General features: G+C 50.2%; 2 protein-coding genes across 2 annotated transcripts in view; one reads left to right on the top strand and one right to left on the bottom strand.

Moving 5' to 3' along the window:
• The window catches only part of ZNF16 (zinc finger protein 16), a 31,912-nt gene extending 26,546 nt beyond the window's left edge, over positions 1-5,366 (bottom strand). Inside the window, exons 1-2 of the mRNA XM_062189395.1 lie at positions 5,334-5,366; positions 736-844 (exon numbers count right to left, since the gene is read on the bottom strand). Coding sequence (XP_062045379.1) covers positions 736-844; positions 5,334-5,366 — 142 coding nt within the window. The remainder of the gene's footprint in view (positions 1-735; positions 845-5,333) is intronic.
• Positions 5,367-17,032: 11,666 nt separating this feature from the next.
• On the top strand, positions 17,033-18,960 carry C4H8orf33 (chromosome 4 C8orf33 homolog; the record flags this gene model as incomplete). Its single annotated transcript, XM_062189393.1, has 6 exons — positions 17,033-17,119; positions 17,233-17,278; positions 17,356-17,534; positions 17,644-17,728; positions 17,813-17,959; positions 18,462-18,960. Coding segments are annotated over 6 exons (684 nt in total), but the record flags the coding sequence as incomplete, so codon positions are not given.
• Positions 18,961-19,989: the final 1,029 nt, after the last annotated feature.

Below are 19,989 nucleotides of genomic sequence, written 5' to 3'. Positions count from 1 at the left end.
GGAACCTCTCAAGGGCCGCTAGGGCTGGCGATAACCCCGGAAATGGGTTCTGCCAACTGCTGAGGAGAGCCGACTCTCCCGGCTAACGGATCAGCCCGAGGCGGCGGAGACCGACAGCTGCAGCCCTGGCCATCCGCCCCCACGACAGAAACCCACAGGCAGGGCCGCGGCCAGCCCCCTGGCTTCCACTCCCGCGGGGGAGGAGGCGGCCGTGTTCCTGGCCTCCAGAGCTCCTGCGCCATCCTGCCGGGAAGCCACCACTGTTGGGCCCCGGGCAGGGCACCGACTGGGAGCGACACCCTCACCCCTCCCCGAGCTCTGCGCATCTGGCGTCACACTGGCGTCACACCGAGTCCTGCAGCCGCTTCCTGCAGCCTGACCGCCCCGCGCACCTGCCCCCACCGCCTCGCGAGCTCGCGTGACGGCCCTGCCAGGCAGGGACGCCGCCAGCCTCCGGGCCGCAAGTCCCGACTGGGCCCACCACGGCACACCCCTCAGGAGGGCCGCCCCCCGAGACGCCTCCCCGGAGGCCCCTCCGCAGAACCGGCTCCCCGCCGAGGCCCGGCCCCGCGGCCCCGCCCGCCCGGCGCTCGCACAACTCCTAGCACAGCAGCCCCGCCTCCGCCTGGGGTCGGCATCTGGCCGCCCGCTCCGTGGAGCCCGAGGACCCCACCGGCCCCCGCGCCGCGGGCATCAGGGACACCCAGAGGCGCAGTCCGAAGCGTGGACCCTCACCTGCACCCGGGGTCGCGCAGCCAGAAAGCGGATCTGCGGGGCGACTGACCCCCGCACGTCCCGCCCACTTCCGGCCGTGGCCCCGCCCCGTCGGAGCGGCGCAGGCGCTCTAGGTGGCGGGAGGACTGGGCGACTCGGTGGTTCTGGCACTCAGTTCCCGGAGCCACGGAAGGTCAAGTGAGCTCTTAGCGATTCGCAGAATTGGGAGATTGCCGCTTGATAAAGACGTGAGAACACACAAGGTAGAAGTGAGTCAGTCAAAAATGATAGAGTCACCGGAGGGAAGGCCGTGGAGGCCGCGGGGTTCTTGTCCTCATTCAAGAAATATTTCAGGCGAGACACAGAGAGCGGGGTGATAAGGCTTTACTGGGGACAGGGCATCCGTCAGAACGGAAGGGACAGAGGGCGCCCAGTCACTGGGACTGGGAGAGCGAGGTCACGTGGTTGATGGAGAGCACACACCCGGGCAGGCCAGGCGGGGGCTCAGCAGGGAGCCCAGGGCTGAGTGTGAGTCTGCTTGGACTCCCTGGGTTTCTAAGGGAGTCTGTTTACCCACCTCCCCCTTTCCTCCAGGACAAAGAATGGGGTTCCTTGGGTGAAAATTAGCAAATTCATTCCCAGATTTGCTGGCCTGGGCAGAGTAGGGGGGCTCCCCTTGGGCGTCTGAGATGGTTTCAGTGCCCCATGGTAGCAGGTCAGGTAGCCCCTTTGGTCCTGTAGAGAGCATTCTCCTGGGAGCTGTCCTTGGGGGGAGGGCTGGGAGCACCTGGGAGGTCATCAGGGTCTGGGCAGGACTGTGAAGTGGGGGTGCTGGGCTTCTGGGGCTTCCCCAGTAGGTGCTGGTCCTCAGGCCCTTCTCACACACACACACAGGCTAAGTTCTGACTTCCTACCTAACAATAGGACAGGTAAATAGAAAAACTCAAGCTCCTTCAGTAGATTATATTTGCAAAATTAATTACGCATTTGGAAGTAAATGGAATATTTTAACACTTTAATTTTGCAGGCAGATTAAACTGTCACCATTGGGAATTCGTAATGAAAAGCTCACAAAAAACACTAGCTATTGGAGTTTAAGAAACGCTATCTAGATTCTTTTCTTTTTGATTTTTTTCCAACTTTAATAAATATAAATTTCCAAAGTACAACATTTGGATTATAGTGGCTTTTCCCCCCATAACCTCCCTGCCACCCACAACCATCCCACCTCCCACTCCCTCTCGCATCCCATTCTTCATCAAGATTCATTTTCAATTATCTTTATATACAGAAGATCACCTTGGTGTATACTAAGTAAAGATTTCAACAGTTGGCACCCACACAGATACACAAAGTATAAAGTAATGTTTGAGCACTAGTTTTACCATTAATTCGTGTAGTACAACACATTAAGGACAGAGCTCCTACATGGGGAGCAGGTGCACAGTGACTCCTGTTGTTGATTTAACAATTGACAGTCTTATTTATGATGTCAGTAATCACCCGAGGCTCTTGTCATGAGCTGCCAAGGCTATGGAAGCCACTTGAGTTCACAAACTCCGACTTTATTTAGACAAGGCCATAATCACAGTGGAAGTTTTCTCTTCAGAGAATGGTACCTCCTTCTTTAATGGCCCCTTCTTTCCGCTAGGATCTCACTCACAGAGATCTTTCATTTAGATTTTTTTTTTTTTTTTTTTTTTTGCCACAGCGTCTTGGCTTTCCATGCCCAAGAAACTCTCATGGGCTTTTTAGCCAGATCTGAATGCGTTAAGGGCTGATTCTGAGGCCAGAGTGCTGTTTAGGGCATCTGCCATTCTATGAGTCTGCTGTGTATCTTGCTTCCCACGTTGGATCATTCTCTCTTTTTTAATTCTGTTAGGTAGGAAGTCAGATATGAGCTTATGTGTGTGTGACAAAGGCCTAAAAGAGAAGACATCTATGTTCCAGCATATGCATCTGCATCTCAAAGTCATCCCGATAATGTTTCAGGGGCAGCCCAGTGTTCCCATCCTGCCCTGCCCCTTCTACCCGATAACCTGCCAGGTGGGGGTCCCCGCCCCTTCTGCCTGACAATCTTCCACAATCTCCCAGGTGCAGCCCAGTATCTGCATCTCAAACACCCAGCTCCGGATCCCCATTCTCTAGGGGGTCCTGCTCACCCTTCCTCTGAACCCAGGATGGAGCCAGCTAGGCTTCCTCCTGTCTGATACCTTCAGGGGAAAACTCAGATAGGAGCTTCTTAATATTTACAGCCATAAAATCCTTTGTTTCAGGAGATGTGTGAAGACAGACCCATCTCCTTAAAAACGCCTGCTCTCAACCAGACAGCACACTCAGCCCTCTGCCTCTCTGCTGAGCCGCCCGCCTGGCCTGCCCAGGTGTAATCTCTCCACTTAACCATGGAACCTCGCTTCCCCCCTCCCAGTCCGAGCAACTGGGCACTCTCTCTCTCAGGTCCTGTCTGGAGAGGTGCCCCTCCGTCCTTACGGATGTCCTTTTCCCTAATAAACATTGTTACTTTACTTTCCACTACTCTGTCTCACGCCTGAATTCTTTCTTGCGCGAAGACAAGAACCCTGCCATTCACCGGTAACAATTCTATCAGTTATTATTAGCAGACACTAGTCCTGTTTATGTGATCCCTTTGACAATCCTATCATTATGATCAATTATGAACTGTCTAGATTATTTTCAATAAAAGCTGATATTGATAAAGCAAGCACAAAAGTCTTAGCTCTAGTTCCATCCCTTGCCCACGTGACTGCCAGCAGGTCCCAACCCCCTGCGTTTTTCCTCGGCCGGCTGTACTCTGTTGGGAACCCTTTGCCCACACCCTCCCACCTGCCTTATGCTATCAGAGGCCCTGGCCTGTAGAAGGTGTGGCTTTGCTGTGTGTTTGCAGGTGTCTTTCTGCTGCGTTCCTGGGAGTGCACCCCTCTCAGATTTGTGTCTGAATAAAACTGTCCTGGCTGTGAGTTCGTGGTGTGTCTCCTCTTTATTTTGCTTTTCTGCCCTTCCAGATTTTAGCTGGGAAATTGTAGACTATTTAGAGGTCGGCGCCATGGCTCACTTGGTTAATCCTCCACCTGTGGCGCCGGCATCCCATATGGGTGCTGGGTTCTAGTCCTGGTTGCTCCTCTTCCAGTCCAGCTCTGCTGTGGCCCGGGAAGGCAGTAGAGGATGGCCCAAGTGCTTGGGCCCCTGCACCCACATGGCAGACCTGGAGGAAGCACCTGGCTCCTGGCCATTTGGAGGGTGAACCAACGGAAGGAAGACCTTTCTGTCTCTCTCACTGTCTAACTCTGCCTGTCAAATAAAAAAAAAAAAAAAAAAGAAATTGTAGACTATTTATAAAACAGTGAAAAGTAAGTACTTCATTTCCAAATCTGTGGAACCCGGTGTACACTGCACTCAGAGAAAAATACAGAACCTTAAGTACTTTTGTTGTTGTTGTTATTGAACAAGACATAAAATTATCTTAAAAACATAGAAAAAGATTATAGCATTTCTTTGCAGCATCAATAACCAGCCAGGTAATGTAACAACAACATTTTAAAAACCCTCCACTGGAGCAACAAAAGAAAATATCAGGGAATATAAATATATTGGAATACAATTGACCCATTGTATTCATTGGTTCTCTGTCCTTGGATCCAAAATATTTGAGAAAAATTGTACTGAACTTGCACAGATTTGTTTTCTTGTTACCATTCTCTAAACAATGCACTATACCAACTATTTAGACTGCATTTATGTATTTTTAAAAAGATTTATTTATTTCCTTGAAAGGCAGAGAGTCTTCCATCCTCTGGTTCACTCCCTAAATCGCCACAACAGCTGGAGCTGAGCCGATCCGAAGCCAGGAGCTTCTTCTGGGTCTCCCACATGGGTGCAAGGGCCCAAGGACTAGGGCCACAGCAGACAGCCAGATACGTGGTGGAGCAGCCAGAACTCAAACTGGTGCCCATGGGGGATGTCTGCACCACAGGCGGCAGCTTTACCCACTATGCCACTGCACCAGCCCCTGCATTTATATTGTATTGAGTATCATCAATAATCTAAAGATGACAACATGTACTGGAGGATGAGTGGAGGTTATGAGCAAACACTATGTCATTTTATGCAAGCTCTGGTGGATGCTGGTATCCTGAGTGAAGGCATCCACCTTTACATCACTGGAGTCACTTTGGATGTAACTGATTAATCCACACTAAGATGGTCGGCTGGGCTTGCCTTGCTGGCCTGAACACTTTAATGCCTTTTATCTAACTCCTGGAATGTTACTGTTTTTTGAGAAAATTCAGGAGCACTTAGGTTAGCGTGGGTCTCCTTTGGCTTAATATATAACCTCTTACTACCATAAGGGGGTAGGACGCCACTGTCTCACCGGTGCCAGAGACCACTCTTACATCCGTAAATCCCCCCAATAAGCTACACTTTAGGTAATCTTGAATTTATCCTCTTTCTTTAGTCTTTTTGCCTCTCCCATCTTTGGTGGCTTGTTCTCCCACCTGGGTTTTTCCAGAACACTGGGGAGCCAGAAGCAATTCCAGCAGTTATGGAGGGACAGCCACACAATGGAATACTGTTCAGCTGCAGGAAGAAGGAAATCCTACCACTGTGGCCTCATGGACAAACCTGGAGGGCATGAAGTTAAGTGAAATAAGGCAGGCACCGAAAGATAAATACCATGCGATCTCACTTATATGTGGAATCTAAAAAAAATCAAACTCCCTGAAGCAGCAAATAGAATGGTGGATGCCAGGGATTGGTGGTAAAAAACTCAGAGGGTATTTCAGGCAAGGAGGCAGGGATCAGAAAAAGCTGGGGGAACGACTTTCCCCTGGGGTTGCCTCTAATTCTCTTCCCACGGCCAGCAGCTGGAAATTGCTGTTGGAGTGATTGGAGGGGGCATAACTTGGACTCGAACCCTAGCAGTCTCATTCTGGAGCCCAAGTGTGTGCACTTACATTACAGAGAGTTACAGATTTGTGTTCGGCTGCTGGTCATTCTCTGCTCAGCTTTAACCCATCAAATCTATTGCTTTTTTTTTTTTTAACAAAGTTATGGGGCTTGCATTGTGACACAAAGGGTTAGCACCAATAGGGAGGCTGGCATCCTATGTTAGAGTGCTGGTTTGAGTCCTGGCTGCTCCACTTCTGAACCACTTTCCTACTGAGGTGCCTGGGAAGACAGTGGATGATGGCCCAAGTTTTTGGGCCCCTGTTACCCACCTGAGAGGTCCAGATGGAGCTCCTGGCTCCTGGCTTCAGCCTAGCCTAGCCTTGGCTGTTGTGGCCATATAGGGGAGTGAACCAGCTGATGGAAGAACAGAAAATCTTGCTTACTCTTACTCTCTGCCTTTTAATACATAAATAAATTTTTAAAAAGAAATAAAAGTATTTGCAATCTCCTAGTCATACCTCTTCCTGATTATATTAACCACTTAACACCCCACCACCGCTAATTTATAAATAAGGTACACAATTTCCTTCCATTTTTAAAAAACAATTTACACTTTTTAAAAATTATTTATCTGTAGAGTGATGATAGCAATACCTTCTTGTATGTGAAAATACTTTAAACAGTTGAATTGTTTTTATTTATGTGTTTTATAAAGAATAAAATTATTGAAGGAAATTTTCAATCCTAAAAAAAATTATTTATCTGAAAGGCAGAGTGACAAAGAGAGGAGAAAGATCTTCCATCCTCTGGTTTACTCCCCAAAACATCTATAACAACTGGGGCTGGGCCATGCCAAAGCCAGGAGCCAGGGACGCCACCCAGGTCTCCCATCTGGGTGGCAGGAACCCAAGTCCTTGAGCCACTGCCTGGTGGCTCTCAGGATGCACATTTGCTGGAGGCCAGAGGCAGTGGCTCAGGTGCTCCACACAGGTGTCCCAAGCAGCACTGTAGCCCTCTGCCTCAGTGCCCGCTTTGGTGATGGCTGCTGCTTGCAAACAGAACTTCTGGTCGTATATTCTCCCCGGGCTCATTCAGTAAGTGTCTACAAGTAGCAGGTTCTGTCAGCTTATCTAAAACTGTCCTTCTTTCTCTTTTGATGATAGGTTAGCCTGCACAGAATCGTAGGTTGTTATTTTCCCAGAATCTTCTGGCTTCTACAATTTCTGATGACAATTTTATTGACTTTCTTCTCTAATTGCTTTTTTTTTTTTTTTCACAGGCAGAGTGGACAGTAAGAGAGAGAGACAGAGAGAAAGGTCTTCCTTTTGCCATCGGTTTACCCTCCAATGGCCACCGCAGCCGTCGCGCTGCGGCTGGCGCACTGCGCTGATCCGATGGCAGGAACCAGGTGCTTCTCCTGGTCTCTCATGCAGGTGCAGGCGCCCAAGCACTTGGGCCATCCTCCACTGCACTCCCGGGCCACAGCAGAGAGCTGGCCTGGAAGAGGGGCAACCGGGACAGAAACCGGCACCCCAACCGGGACTAGAACCTGGTGTGCCGGCGCTGCAGGTGGAGGATTAGGCGGCGCCGGCCTTCTCTAATTGCTTTTAAGAACTTGTTCTTTGATTCTGTTTTTCTGCACTTTCAAGGCAGAAAAACACTTTTTCTTGCTTGTAATTTGACATAATTTTAAAATTTATTTTATTTAATTTATTTTGAGAGACAGACACACATTGGGCACACACATACACACACAGAGAGAGAGAGAGAGAGAGGGGTGGGGGCTCCCATCTGCTAGGTCACTCCTCAAATGCCTATAATAGCCGGGCCGTGGGGAACCAGGAACTCAGGTGTGGTGAGGTTGGTGTCTATACAAGGCAGGATCAGTGTGGCAGGGCAGGGCAGGGTGCTAGATACTGGGAATAAAGATGAGGCACCCACACCAGAGGTCAGGACCAGCACAGTCTCAGACTTCAGGGCCGTGCTGCCCTGGACCTGAGAGGAACAAGGTCTTGCTTCTTTCTCTGGAGCAGGGTTTCAAGTTCTAAACCTGATGTGAGCTCTAGGCTGAGCTCTTTGTGTCCTTCCTTCTCCATTTTCTGTCTTTGACCTTGTCTTGCTGTTAATGGCCCCTATTAGCTGAATAAATGGGTTAATATATATATTTTTAATTTTTATTTTATTTGTTTGACAGGTAGAGTTACAGACAGTGAGAGGGAGAAACAGACAGAAAGGTCTTCCGTCCGCTGTTTCATTCCCCAGAGGTGACGGCTGGAGCTGGGCCAATCCGAAGCCAGGAGCCCAGAACTTCCTCCAGGTCTGCCACACAAGTGCAGAGGCCCAAGGACTTGGGTCATCTTCTACTGCTTTCCCAGGCCATAGCAGGGAGCTGGATCAGAAGAGGAGCGGCCAAGACTCAAACAGGCGCCCATAATGGATGCCAGCGCCGCAGGTAGAGGATTAATCTCCTGTGCCACAGTGCCAGCCCCAATATTTTCTTTACTGTAGAAATATGCTCTTTCTGGAGCTGGCATTGTGGCATAATGGGCTAAGCTGCTGCCTGAAGTGCTGGCATCCCATATGGGTGCCAGTTCTATTCCCAGCTGCTCCACTTCTGTTACCGGTGAAATGGCAGGGTTCTTGTCTTCGCGCAAGGAAGAATTCAGGCGTGAGACAGAGAGTAGTGGGAAGTAAAATAGCAAGGTTTATTAGGGAAGGGACATCTGTAAGGACGGAGGGGCACCTCTCCAGACAGGACCTGGGAGAGAATGTCCAGTCACTCAGACTGGGGGAGAGCGGGGTTCCATGGTTGAGTGGGGAGTACACCTGGACAGGCCAGGCGGGCGGCTCAGCACAGAGGCAGAGGGCTGAGCGTACAGTCTGGTTGAGGCCGGGGGTTTTTAAGGGGATAGGTCTTGCCTCCCCACTTCTGCTCCTCTTGGAACAAAGGACTTCCTGGATGTAAATAGAAAAACTCCTATCTGAGTTTTCCCCTGAAGTTATCAGATGGGAGAAACCTGGCTGGCACTGCCCTGGTTGGAGGAAGGATGGGCAGGATATTGAAGTGCAGATACTGGGCTGCACCTGGAAGGGGCAGAAGGGGCGGGGACCCCCACCTGGCAGGTTGTGGGTAGGAGGGGGCAGGGCAGGATGCAGATACTGGGCTACCCCAGAAACATAATCGGGATGACTTTGAGATGCAGATGCTGGGCCCAAATGTCTCCTGCAGAACTGTAGTAACTTCCCTTCTGGAAGAGAAAAGAGAGAAGTGAAGCAGCGAGTCGGATCTCTAGCCTGACTTCCTGGGCTTTCAGATTTAACTGGTGTTTAACCAGTGTTACTGCGTAGCCTGACTTAGAGGAGAAGTTGTGGCAGACGTCTCTGCCATCCTTTGGCTTCCGGATTATTTACCGTGTAGCCAGTGGGTTATGGGCCTGGGTTTCCGGGTTTAACTAGTCTTACCGTGTAACCCATAAGTTTAGGTTTTGGACTTCCAGGTTTTCACCGTGTAGCCTGTGGACACTAGAGCTTTCTTGGGCTCCTGGAACCCAGTGCTCTAGCATCTGCCACATAACCATCTCCCGTCGTCTCTAAGTCTCTTCTGGAACACTTTCTCCCTTTTGGCTAGACCTCCCTTTGATCCACATTTGAACTAGCAGTGCCTGGTTGTTCAGCGGTAGCTGGACGGAGACTCTGTCAGTCCCTCTTCAAAGAATCTGGCTTCTGAGCCAGAGGCTGCAGCAGCTAGAAAGAAACACGTTTATAGCTGAAGTTTAGCATCATTTCACGTCTTGGCACCACTTTTAATCTAAACAGCCTGATTGGTTATTATCTCTGCAAGATGAGAGATATTTCTTTTGACATCTCCAGGGGCCCTCTGGAGATGTCAAAAGTCCAGAGAATTTAGAACTTGGATTTTCAGAAAGTCTGCTAAAGGTGCCAAGAGAACTTAGAGTATCTGGTCAAAATAGAATTCCTTAACATCCTGAAATGATAGCCATCCATTTAGTCAGGGCGATTTTAACACTTTTAGACCAGGTTTAATTATAATGATATTTAACATAACTTTTTAAGACTTAATGCTTTTCATCAATCTGAACTTAACAGAGACAGTCGAGTACACAATAGATTATTTTGGCAGAACATGACTTCTAGGTCTCTTGTTGTCGAATAAACCAGAAATAAAAACCTTGAACATAGGAGTTAGCACACGAAATCATCACATAACTCAGAACTATTTAACAGAGTCAAAAAAAGCTTACAGGACCTAACTCTAGAAATGGCTGCATAACCAATTAAGCAGACACTGTTAAAAGAGACGTTACAGTTTTTACAAAAGCAGATTTTAAGATTTACGATTTAGACCATTTCCAGATATTTACTAACATATTAATACGCATTTTTAAAAAAACCCCATTGTTGTAACAGAAGATCAGACTTCAGCTTTAGGTCCGTGTGATTTTGGCATTAAGACTTGACTTATAGAAAACTTTAAAATATTTAAAAATACTTAAAATATTTAAAAATTTTAAAATATTTAAAAATATTTAAAATATTTTAGAATAATAAACTTTTAAAAACTTTTTGTGACTTGCTCACACCTTCTGAAACTTACACCCATAGTTACTTTTACATAGTCTTGAATTGTTATGTATGGACAACCTATGAGAATGCATGCTAATAAACTCAGATAGTTTCCCCTACAGCATTTAAGGTATTAAAAGTACACATAAGGGCTGGTGCTGTGGCTCACTTGGCTAATCCTCCACCTGCGGCACCGGCATCCCATATGGGTGCCGGGGTCTAGTCCCGGCTGCTCCTCTTCCAGTCTAACTCTCTGCTGTGGCCTGGGAAGACAGTGGAGGATGGCCCACGTGCTTGGGCGCCTGCATCCGCGTGGGAGACCAGGAGGAAGCACCTGGCTCCTGGCTTCGGATTGGCGCAGCACAGGCTGTAGCAGCCATTTGGGGGGTGAACCAATGGAAGGAAGACCTTTCTCTCTGTCTCCCTCTCACTGTCTAACTCTGTCAAATACGTTAAAAAATACACATAATACATTTTCCATGTTTTACTTAGCACTGATGCCTAGATTACTTAAGACACTGAGTTATTAATGAATACCACACCATTATCTGAATTAAAAGTCAAAATTACATTTCCATGCTCTTAAGTAACTAATAAGGACAACACCTCCTGGACAGCAAACACGGACACTAGTGCATGTTTACAACTCTGAAAAGATCTTCATCTTTAAAAGAAACAAGTTTAGGGGCCAGCGCTGTGACCCAGTGGGTTAACGCCCTGGCCTGAAGAGCTGGCATCCCATATGGGCGCCGGTTCAAGACCTTGCTGCTCCTCTTCTGATCCAGCTCTCTGCTATGGCCTGGGAAAGCAGTAGAAGACCTCTTTCTCTCTCTGTCTCTGCCTCTCCTCTCTCTGTGTAACTCTGACTTTCAAATAAATAAATAAATCTTTAAAAAAAAATCCAGTTCTCTAAAAAAGAAACAAGTTTAAAGCATATCAAAGACTTGTAAAACTGAGCAAGTGATCCAAGAAAACTGAAGGACATTTGCATTCACCCAATTTTCTGAACCAATCTGTATTGGTTTACTTTAATTAACAACATAAAGGCTTGTATACATAGAATTTACTCTCATTTTTATAAGACCACTCTAGCTGGAAAGCAAGAACATGAATACAACATAGGTCTGACATCATTTACAACATTTTAATGCATTTTACATAATTTGAATTGACTTAAAAAGCTGTTACTTTGAAGGACTTGTGAAAATTTACCAGCCTAACCTGCTGAAAAACAAGGAAGTTTCAAGAAAGGTCAGTTTCTGGGAAACTGCAACTTAGCAGATAACAGGGAATAGCAGTTTGGAAACCCCCCTTGTGCAATGTACTAAGATAAGTGAAACTACTGTGTACTAAGATAAGTGAAACTGCTGTGTGCTAAGATAAACAAAAACCCCCTTCCCCTTTGTATTCACTTGCTTAAGATAATTTTGTGGTTTTTGCCTTCAAAAACTGCCTGTAACCCTCGTCCGGCACCTCTCTCTCTCAGGAGGGAGGGGTCTGTTTTGCGCAAAATGTAAATAAACCGCCTCTTGTGCTTGCATCGCCGGTGTCCGGAGTCTGAATTTCTGGGTCCCCAGGGTGCTACCCAGGACCCCGCCAGCTTTGGGTCCTTCAACTTTATCAAATTTAGAGTCTCATCCTTTGAGAGTTCCAGGGATCCCACTGGAAGCCTCAAAGTTGGAAGACTCAGTTTAGGGCTTAAACTGTCAGAGAGTCAAACTGTTTAGCCAAAAATTGTTAGGTAGGTAGTCAGTTATGAGCTTATGTGTGTGTAACAGGCCTAAAGAGAAGACATGTATGTCCAGCATATGCATCTGCATCTCAAAGTCATCCCGATAATGTTTCAGGGGCAGCCTGGCCCTCCCATCCTGCCCTGCCCCCTTCTGCCTGACAATCTTCCACAATCTCCCAGGTGCAGCCCAGTATCTGCATCTCAAACACCCTGCTCCCTTCCTCTGGTTTGATAACATTTGCATCCATAAAGTCCTTTGTGTCAGACCTTCAAGAGAGGTTTTTCTATCTACATCCAAAAAGCCCTTTGTTCCAAGAGGAGCAGAGGTGGGGAAGCAAGACCCATCTCCTTAAAACCCCCCAGCCTCAACTGGACTGCGCACTCAGCTCTCTGCATCTTTGCTGAGCCGCCCGCCTGGCCTGGCCAGGTGTACTCTCCACTCACCCATGCAGCCCCGCTCTCCCTCAGTCTGAGCAACTGGGCACTCTCTCTCAGGTCCTGTCTGGAGAGGTGCCCATCCGTTTTTACGGATGTCCCTACCCTAATAAACTTTGCTACTTTTACCTCCCACTACTCTCTGTCTCACGCCTGAATTCTTTCTTGCGCGAAGACAAGAACCCTGCAATTTCTCTGGTAACAAAATTAGTACGTTTAACCTGAGCATTTTAACCAGAGTTAAGGTAATTACTCAAACATTAAAAACAGGCAAATAATGTAAACAACTTCGCGTTGCGGTTTTCCCAATCAAGACTCAGTACTGGCAATAGAAAAACACAAAACCTTCAAGACACGTGCAAACTCTCATCAGATAAGTTAGCTACAGCAGCACAGAAAAGAGCTGATCATCAGCGTATGAGCCCATTGCTTAGGTTTTCATTAACTGCAAAGAGAAAGACACATCAGGTTGGAAAAGGTTAATGGATTAAGGTTCTAGCTCCCTTAGGTAAGGCCAGTAGTAGCCAGAGGCATTTCCCCTCCCCCCTCCTAGTGAGGAGGGGTATTGAATTGGAAATGGAGAGGAAAAAAAAGCAGCCCCTCCCCCCATGTATGTGGGTGCAGCAGGCCACGTTGACTAGAATAGTGTGCAGAAAAAGGCCCTTTACAGGGAAGACTGCACGCTGGGGCCTAGCAGGACTGGCCGTGGGGTTGGGCAGGCGCTCTGCTTCACCAAGAGTGCAGGGAACCTCCTAACGCAAATCCTTTGTAACAGAAGTTCGCATTGCCTAGTCTAATTAAAACGTCAAAAATTAAAAAAAAAATAAATAAAAAACAAAAAACAAAACAAAACAAAACAAAAAAACGGCCACCAAGGTGAGATCTTAATCCATTCAACTCGAATATTTCAACCAAAGCCAGATCCAATCAGGGCTACTGAAATCAGTCAATTAAAAACAGATAGTTATCTTTAGCTCCTTTCCAGATTCAGTCCTCAGGTATTCAAAGCTTAGCAACAGTAACAGCGCACAAAAACTTTAAGACGCACCAGAGCTACCGTAAGCTGCAAAGAAAAACATTTATAGGTTGGAAGGGTTATTGGATCAAGACTTTTCCCTTGTGGAGTTTCCCTCTCCCTTCGCTATAGGAATGGATACGAGAAGAACAAAGAGAGGGGGAGGGAGACCAGGAGGAAGTGGGAAAGTGACAGAGGACATGATGTGTGTTACTGCCCTCATCTCCCCCCAGAAATCTCTGGCCAACTACTCCTCCTAATCACCTTCCCATTTCTTACAATCCCTCTGGAGTTTTGGCCGTAGCTAAGCCGTGGCCAGGGGGACTCCGTGTTCTCGGAGAGCGGTGGGGTGCTGGACACTCGACAGTCACTTCCACAGAACCGGTCCCGCTTGAGGGGAGGAATGCGGACCTTCAATGTCTTCTTAAAATCCCTTCGTGGTTGCCAAAATTGTTACCGGAGAAAGGGCAGGGTTCTTGTCTTCGCGCAAGGAAGAATTCAGGCGTGAGACAGAGAGTAGAGGGAGGTAAAATAGCAAGGTTTATTAGGGAAGGGACATTGTAAGAACAGATGGGCACCTCTCCAGACAGGACCTGAGAGAGAGTGTCCAGTCGCTCAGACTGGGGGAGAGCGGGGTTCCATGGTTGAGTGGGGAGTACACCTGGGCAGGCCAGGCGGGCGGCTCAGCACAGAGGCAGAGGGCTGAGCGTACAGTCTGGTTGAGGTCGGGGGCTTTTAAGGGGATAGGTCTTGCCTCCCCACTTCTGCTCCTCTTGGAACAAAGGACTTCCTGGATGTAAATAGAAAAACTCCTGAGTTTCCCCCCTGAAGTTACCAGATGGGTCGCCCCGGTTAGAGGAAGGATGGTTATTGGGTGGAAGATACTGGGCTGCCCCTGAAACATTATCGAGATGACTTTGAGATGCAGATGCTGGACCCAAATGTCTCTAAGGGCTTTTGTCACACACACATAAGCTCATACCTGACTTCCTATCTAACAGATGCGATTCAGTTTAGATAGGTGTTCATGGTGCTAGTTCTTAAGGTGCAGTTATGTATTTTGTTTGACTGTTTGCTTTTCTTTCATCTTTATCATTCATTTCAACTTTAAGAAAAGTGATTGTGATCTTGCACTTTCAAGTGTGTGGAGCCAGGTTGGGGTTTTTTTGTTTGGGCTTCTTCAAAAATGTTTTTCTATCATGAAGAATATGGTAATTTCAACTTCAAAAAATATTTTATTTTATTTATTTATTTATTTATTTCTTTGACAGGCAGAGTGGACAGTGAGAGAGAGAGACAGAGAGAAAGGTCTTCCTTTTTGCCGTTGGTTCACCCTCCAATGGCCACCGCGGTTGGCGCACTGCGGCCTGCGCACCGCGCTGATCCGATGGCAGGAACCAGGTGCTTCTCCTGGTCTCCCATGGGGTGCAGGGCCCAAGCACGTGGGCCATCCTCCACTGCACTCCCTGACCACAGCAGAGAGCTGGCCTGGAAGAGGGGCAACCGGGATAGAATCCGGCGCCCCGACCGGGACTAGAACCCGGTGTGCTGGTGCCGCAAGGCGGAGGATTAGCCTAGTGAGCCGTGGCGCCGGCTCAAAAAATATTTTTTTACCATCAGATAATGAAGACAGGAGATAAACTTTAGGAGTACAAACAAAAGCTAGTTTAGGCATGTGAGATTTGTATGTGGATTCAAACTGATGAGGTCCTGGTAAAAGTCAACACAAGTGAAAGGGTTTTTTCTGAACGACTATTTGGATAAAACAAACAGACAAGAAAACCAGTTAATTGGGAAGATAATAGGAATCGACTCAGGTTGATGGGAGACTTGATGTGTAGATTTTGCTCTTTTTTAAATTTTTATTTATTTATTTATTTTTGACAGGCAGAGTTAGACAGTGAGAGAGAGAAACAGAGAGAAAGGTCTTCCTTTTTCCATTGGTTCACCCCCCAAGTGGCTGTTATGGCTGGCTCTGTGCCGATCCAAAGCCAGGAGCCAGGTGCTTCCTCTTGGTCTCCCATGCGGGTGCAGGGCCCAAGGACTTGGGCCATCCTTCACTGCACTCCTGGGCCACAGCAGAGAGCTGGACTGGAAGAGGAGCAATCGGGACAGAATCCGGCGCCCTGACCTGGACTAGAACCCCGGGGTGCCGGCGCCGCAGGCGGAGGATTAACCTATTGAGCCGCGGCACTGGCCTATTATGTGTACTTTTAACATCTTAAATGCTGTAGGGGAGACTTTGTGTTTGTTAGCATGTATTCTAATAGGTTGTCTATACATGACAATTCAAGACTATGTAACTATGGGTGTAAGTTTCAGAAGGTGTGAGCAAGTCATAAAAAGTTTTAAGAAGTTTATAATTTTAAAATATTGTTTATAGAGTTTTCTTTTTTAAAAAGATTTATTTATTTATTTGAAAGTCAGAGTTACACAGAGAGAGAGGAGAAGCAGAGAGGGAGAGGGAGAGGGAGAGGGAGAGGGAGAGGGAGAGGGAGAGGGAGAGGGAGAGAGAGAGAGAGAGGTCTTCCATCTACTGGTTCACTCCCCAATTGACTGCAATGGCTGGAGCTGTGCTGACCCGAATCCAAGAGCCAGGAACTTCTTCCAGATCTCCCACGTGGGTGCAGGGTCCCAAGGACTTGGGCCATCTTCTACTGTTTTCCCAGGCCATAGCAGAGAGCTGGATCGGAAGTGGAGCAGCCAGGTCTCAAACTGGCGTACATATGGGATGCTGGTGCTTCAGACCAGGGCGTTAACCCGCTGTGCCACAGCACCGGCCCCGAGTTTTCTACAAGTTGAATGTGAATGCCAAAATTACATTGACCCAAGACTTAAGTCCAATCTTCTGTTATGACAATGAGGTTTTTGAAAAATGTATATTAATATGTTAGTAAATATCCATATCATTGTCCTGGTTTAAGTCCTGGCTGCTCTACTTCTTTTTTTCTTTTAAATTTTTATTTATTTAAAAGAGTCACACACACACACACGCACACACAGAAAGAGGTCTTCCATCTGCTGGTTCACTTCCTCACTTCCTTTGGGTCTCCCACAGGGTGCAGGGGGCCCAAGGACTTGGGCCATCTTCTGGCCAGGCCATAGCAGAGAGCTGGATTGGAAGTGGAGCAGCGCCTCACTGTTATCTTACAACCATATCTTGGATCCGTTATTGGGTTTGTTATTGTTAGCTGTTATCTTACTTGGACTAGCGCCCATATGGGATGCCGGCACTGCAGGGGGCAGCTTTACCCGCTATGCCATAGCGCCGGCCCGGCTGCTCTACTTCTAATCCAGCTTCTTGCTAATGCGCCTGGGAAGGCAGCAGAAGATCGCTTAGTCTACGCGGCCGCATCGGCACCGCCCGGTCCTGCCCGCCGCCCCGCCCCGCCGCCCCGCCCCGCGCCGCCCCGCCCCGCGCCGCCCGTAGCCCCGCCCCGCTCGCCGCCCCGCCCCGCCGCCCCGCCCCGCGCCGCCCGTAGCCCCGCCCCGCTCGCCGCCCCGCCCCGCGCCGCCCGTAGCCCCGCCCCGCTCGCCGCCCCGCCCCGCCCGTAGCCCCGCCCCGCTCGCCGCCCCGCCCCGCGCCGCCCGTAGCCCCGCCCCGCCCCGCCCCGGCCGCCGCCCCGCCCCGGCCGCCGCCCCGCCCCGCGCCGCCCCGCGCACCCGGAACTCCGCGTCGCCGCCGCGTTTCTGGAGGGGCGAATTTGGCTCGGACGCTGCGCCCTGCACAGGTTCCGGCGGCGAAGGCGGAGCACGGCGGGGAGCGTCGCGGAGGCGCGCGGGCGGCGCGGCCCTGGGCTGCGGGCGGCCTCCGGGGTCCCTGATGCTGCCCTCTTCTCCGCAGGGCCCAGGACGTCCTGCTGGCGAGCGCTCTGCGGCCTCAGGCTCAGGTACCGCCTGCGCGCCGCGCAGACCCGGCCCCCTGGCGCGGTTCCGGTGCCCCAGTCCTTCCTCTGTCTCCGTGCAGGGCGACCCACGTGCGGTGCCGCCGCCCGCAAAGCGAACCCCGCAGTCTGTGAGGGCAGTGCCGCCTCCAGGAAGTCCAAGAAGAAGAAAATCCGGGACAGGGCTCCTGCGGCGAACGGAGGCCAGACGGCTTCGGAGAAGCCGGCTCCGGAGGAAGCCCCGCCAAGTGCCGAGGCGCAGGCAAGGGGGACCCCGGGGGCGTCTAGAAATCAGCCTTGCGGAGGCAAGGAAGGGCCTGGGGCGGCAGGTCCCGGTGCCGGCTCTCAGCCCCTCTCTCCACCCGTCTCAGGCGGAGCAGCTGGCCCGAGAACTGGCCTGGTGCGTGGAGCAGTTGGAGCTGGGCCTCCAGACGCGGAAACCCACCCTGAAGCAGAGTGAGTGCGGGTGTGGCGGTGGCGGCGCTGGGGTGAGAGGAGGTGGGTACAGAGCGGGGCACTGGCCTTCTCTCGTCCGCGCAGGAGAGCAGGCTGTCGGGGCCATACGAACCCTGCGCAGCGACAGGACGCCCCTGCCCCGGAAGCGGCAGCTGATGCGTGCCCTGTTTGGAGACTACAGGGCTCAGATGGATGCCGAGCGTCTGGAGGCCCTGCGGTCTCTTAGGGCTGGTGAGGAGCTTTGCGTTTGGGATGTCCGGTTCAGTGGAGAGGAAGGGCTTAGGGAGTGCGAGGAAGAAGCCCAGAGTCGCGACGCCGGTGGGGATAGAGTTGAGCTCAGGGAAGCCTGGGTGGGGTGGAAGTCTGGACCCCTCAGCAAAGCAGAACTGGGCCTGGGCGGCAGGGGGCGGCAGGGGCAGAGGTTCAGAGGGGAGGGAGCCTGGCTCACAGCTGGCCCTGCCTCACCTTCCATGCAGCAGTTAGTAAGTCCTGGAACCAGCCATCCACCTTGCTCCAGTCCTGAAGCTACCACTTAGGTCGTTAACACCCTTGGCAAGTTCCAGTTCTCTCTGTGATTCTGTGAGTCATGATAGGAACTGCCTTAGGATTCTTGAGAAATGGATTAGTTGATTCTGCTGAGGGTTAGGGTTGCATGAGCAGTCGTAACTGCACAGGTGCTCTTTGCTGTTACTCAGTCCTGACTGCCGCCCTCTGCCCCCCCCCCCCCCCCCAGCTGCTCGGTCTGCCCAGGTCCTGCCTGTGAGTGAGGCCACCAGAAAGAAGAGCCGAAAGGTCTGCAGGCTGCGTCCAGTGGGAGGAGCCAAGGCCACTGTGGATACTCCTGATGAAGAGTTTAGGTTCAATTTCTTTTAGCCTCTCCCCCATCAAAGAACAACCCCGGGATGTTGTCTTGAGTGCAGAGACTTTCCAGGAGGTCTCTGTTGGCAGAGGTCAGCTTCGTCTACGGCAGGGCTGTTGGGCTGCTGTGAGTGTCAGACAAGCGCAAGCCCCCATTTGTATGTTTTTGGATGACGTGCCCCTCCTGGCATAAGAGAGTGAGAGAGGAAAATCTCCAGGAAACAGAAATGAGTGTCGTGGAAAGAATAGTGTGCTTGATTGGTCTTTCAGGTTTGGTTAAGTGCTCCTGGTAATAAGGATTAGTGGTGAAGCTACCTGATTGTATGCTGGGGTTCAGTTTTGAAAATAAGCCCATTAAATATTTCATTGCTTTATACCATTTTGTCTCATTGCCTCAGTCTCCACTTTTGATGGAAGTGGATGATTGAAAGATGCTGAACGTCTCTGTTTGAGGAAGTACATGAGCTGAGGGCCTGGCACAGTTGGGTCCAGGACCTCACCCGACGTGTGGTCCCTTGTCCTTGTTGCCCTCGTGAGCAGGGTTATCCCCAGGGCCACTGTGGGTCCCAGCAGCACAGGCTGGGACCCACGCAGTGTTCAGAACACTGCGCCAGGCCCCACGTCTGCTTCTGTCTTCTGCTTTCTGGTCAGTGGTGCTTCTGCCCACCTGGCTGCTTAGTGGCAAACTCGTCTCCCTTTCTCAACACGCGTCCAGTACTTGAGTGGAGTGTCAGCTGTGTCTTCAGAACAGTTGTCAGATCTGTGTCTCATCTGCACTGCTGCTCCTGGTTCCGGCCCCAGGTCTCAACCACGACTGCTGTGTTGGCCTGATGTCGGCTGCAGCCGTCGCCGCTCTGTGGGCGTGTCGGCTCATGGTTCTCTGGACTGAATGGCTTCATTAAACCCAGACTACAGTATGAAAGCTGACACACAAGACCTTACGGCAGGAGCGTCACGATGGCTCTGACATAACCTCGCGCCTTTGTTCCAGCCTCTGGTTGCTTGTTTACTCCTGAAATAACCAAACGTTATCCTGCCTCCGGGTTTTCAGCCTTACTGCTCATTTTCTGTGGGTTTCCTTGCCTGGCTCCTGGGAAAGCAAACATCAACTTGGAGAACACAGGGCCTCGCCCCGTTGTTTGCTAGGCGAGGTAATATCCTGTGAAGAGACCCCGCAGTGTTCACAGGAGGTGGCTTCCCCGCTTGGGCACAGTGCAGATGTCAAGTGTCAGAATGACCCCTTTATTTAGTGCCTGCCTTCTTGCTCAGAATGCTGTTCGTTGAAGTCACAGACAACCGCTTTGCTGTCAGGAATGGTGGGTAGAAAGGAGACAGTGTGCTCTCGGGAGGATGCCCTGGTCTGTATGTGAAGCAGAGCTTCACACACGCAGCTGTGGAAGCCA

The sequence above is a fragment of the Lepus europaeus genome, chromosome 4 (genome assembly GCF_033115175.1).
Source record: "Lepus europaeus isolate LE1 chromosome 4, mLepTim1.pri, whole genome shotgun sequence".
Classification (NCBI taxonomy): domain Eukaryota; kingdom Metazoa; phylum Chordata; class Mammalia; order Lagomorpha; family Leporidae; genus Lepus; species Lepus europaeus.
The sequence above is the reverse complement of the archived record's forward strand: the minus strand, read 5'-3'. Positions and strand labels throughout refer to the sequence as shown.